This window comes from Buceros rhinoceros, unplaced genomic scaffold, assembly GCF_000710305.1.
Source record: "Buceros rhinoceros silvestris isolate BGI_N320 unplaced genomic scaffold, ASM71030v1 scaffold34245, whole genome shotgun sequence".
NCBI lineage: Eukaryota > Metazoa > Chordata > Aves > Bucerotiformes > Bucerotidae > Buceros > Buceros rhinoceros.
In genome coordinates this window covers 2,566-4,652 of record NW_010413945.1, presented here as the reverse complement: position 1 = coordinate 4,652, position 2,087 = coordinate 2,566, and the positions used below count along the sequence as shown (strand labels likewise).

At 63.3% G+C, this 2,087-nt stretch overlaps 1 protein-coding gene across 1 annotated transcript in view; it reads right to left on the bottom strand.

The window, feature by feature from the left end:
• LOC104494145 (active breakpoint cluster region-related protein-like) overlaps nt 1-2,087 on the bottom strand; it is a gene marked incomplete at its 3' end in the record, with an annotated part of 3,709 nt that overhangs the window by 736 nt on the left and 886 nt on the right. Inside the window, exons 3-8 of the mRNA XM_010136941.1 lie at nt 1,812-1,952; nt 1,350-1,471; nt 1,067-1,232; nt 824-946; nt 675-750; nt 427-530 (exon numbers count right to left, since the gene is read on the bottom strand). Coding sequence (XP_010135243.1) covers nt 427-530; nt 675-750; nt 824-946; nt 1,067-1,232; nt 1,350-1,471; nt 1,812-1,952 — 732 coding nt within the window. The remainder of the gene's footprint in view (nt 1-426; nt 531-674; nt 751-823; nt 947-1,066; nt 1,233-1,349; nt 1,472-1,811; nt 1,953-2,087) is intronic.

The window sequence follows — 2,087 nt, the reverse complement described above, 5'->3', positions numbered from 1 at the left end:
CCCCAGGGCAGCAAGCACTGCATGCCTCTGGTGACACCCCAACGACCCCAGCCCCTCGGAAGGCCATCCCTAAGGTCTGGAAGAGGACACATACCCACCCGCTGCTGATCATCCCGAGCTCTCTTGCTGCTAGACAGCCCTGGGGAGGTTCCCAGCAGGGCTGGCTGGGTCTCCCCCTGGGGACACCCTGCTCCTGCCCAGCCCACAGGGGTGCTGGAGAGACCCCAAAAGCAGCTCCATGTCACAGCCGGGATTGCTCTGCCTGGGAGCCCGACTCTGCTCTGGCAGTGCCACCTGGTGGGTACTGTCCCCCTGCACAGCCAGGGTCCCCGAGCAGGGACCCTGCTCCAGCCCTGAGACCCCACAGCTCCTCCCCAGCATCATCCAGAGGCACAGAGGGACCCTCCAGCCCAGTGGACACTCACCGTCCTTATTGCTGGTGACCGGGATATTGTGGACGGTGCGTAGCTTGAAGCAGGATCCCGTGAGCACCTGCAGCTCCACTGAGCTCAGGACAAAGGCCTGGAGGTCTGGGAGAGGACAGGAGCTTCAGAGGGACGCAGCCAGTGCTGGCCATGGGGACCGGAAAGCAGCAGGCTGTGATCCTGCAGGACATTCTTGTGGCCCCTGGCGGGGCAGGAGCCCCAAGAGGGCCCCATTAGCCCCAAATTTACCTTTTTTCTGCAGTTTCTGAATGGCCTCCCTCCACTCAGACCTCTCATAGTCGGACGACAGCAGGAAGAGGTAGCTCTGGAAGAGAGAGGGTGATGCAGCAGGCTGTGCGCAGGCAGGGCTGAGCCCGGCCCCAGCCCGCCCTCCTCACCTTCCCGTTGCGGTTGTGGATGCGGAAGGGGATGGCGGGCGAGTTGAGGAGCAGCCAGAATTCGTTCTCAAACATCTTTTTCTTGAGGCGCTCGATGGCCCGGCTCTGCCCCTTGTTGGCTTTCTGCAGGCAGGGAGTGGACAGCAGCTTTCACAGGTGCCCCCGGCCCCACGACCCAAAGGAAGGCACTCGCCCCGGCAGCAGGTCCCACACCCTCCCCAAGCACCCACGCTCTCCTCTCACCTCCTTCTGCACCTCGCTCTTGATGGCCGAGATCTTCATCTTCATGTCCTCCAGCTCGTGGTCGGGGATGACGTGGACCTGTGGGCAGTGCTCCGACTCCTCCGGCGAGGGGAACACCAGGTCGGCCAGGGGCACGTACCACTTGCAGTCGTACTGCTGGTGCTTCCTGCAGCCGCGGCACAGGCGCTGAGTGACTCCTGACCCTTGCCTCGGCACCTCCCCCAGCCCACCGGAGGATGGGGGCGTTGTGACACATTCCCCCAATGCCCAGCACCCTCCTTACCCCACCGCCGTCTTCTTCAGCTTGGCACAGAGCAGCACATCGGTGAAGAGGAAGACGTGCCGCAGCTTCCGCGAGCCCTCCGACAGCTCCACCAAGAAGCCATCCTTGACAAGCTGCCGGGTCTGAGGGGCAGCAGGGCTGGCGTGAGAACAGGCAGGGAGCAAAGGCCAACACACTGCAAGGGACAGATGCTCCTGTCCCTCTCCATGACTCAGCCACCAGGAACATGGGAAGGTCCACGTCCTCTGGGTGCTATTTGGAGTCCCATATGCTCAGTGGGTGCCAGCAAGCAGGAAGGACCAGGTAAAGCCCTAACCTGGCACCCAGGACTGCGTCTAGAGGAAACCCTCCATCTCCTGGCCAAGCACCATGGAGCTCCTCAGGGTGGAGACACCAGCCAGGGGTAGGCAGAGGCATCAGCCCTCCCCCTGTGCCCAGACACTGCCCACCCCACTGGCTCACCTCCCCCTTGGGAGTGGTGACTGCTGTCCTCCGGGGATCGATGTCCTCATTGATACTGGAGAGGAAGTTCTGTGAGATGCGGAGGGCATCCTGAAGCAGTGGGTAGTCGGGGTGGTCGGCCGGGGTGTGCTTGAGGAGGTCCTGGAAGGGGACAGGCACACGTGAGCAGCCCGAGGGTACTGTCCTGCCTGCAGCCACCCACAGCAGAGGCCCCCAGCAGCGCTCCCCACAGCTGTGGGTCCCCAGGAGCGACGGGAGCAGAGACCCCCCACCAAA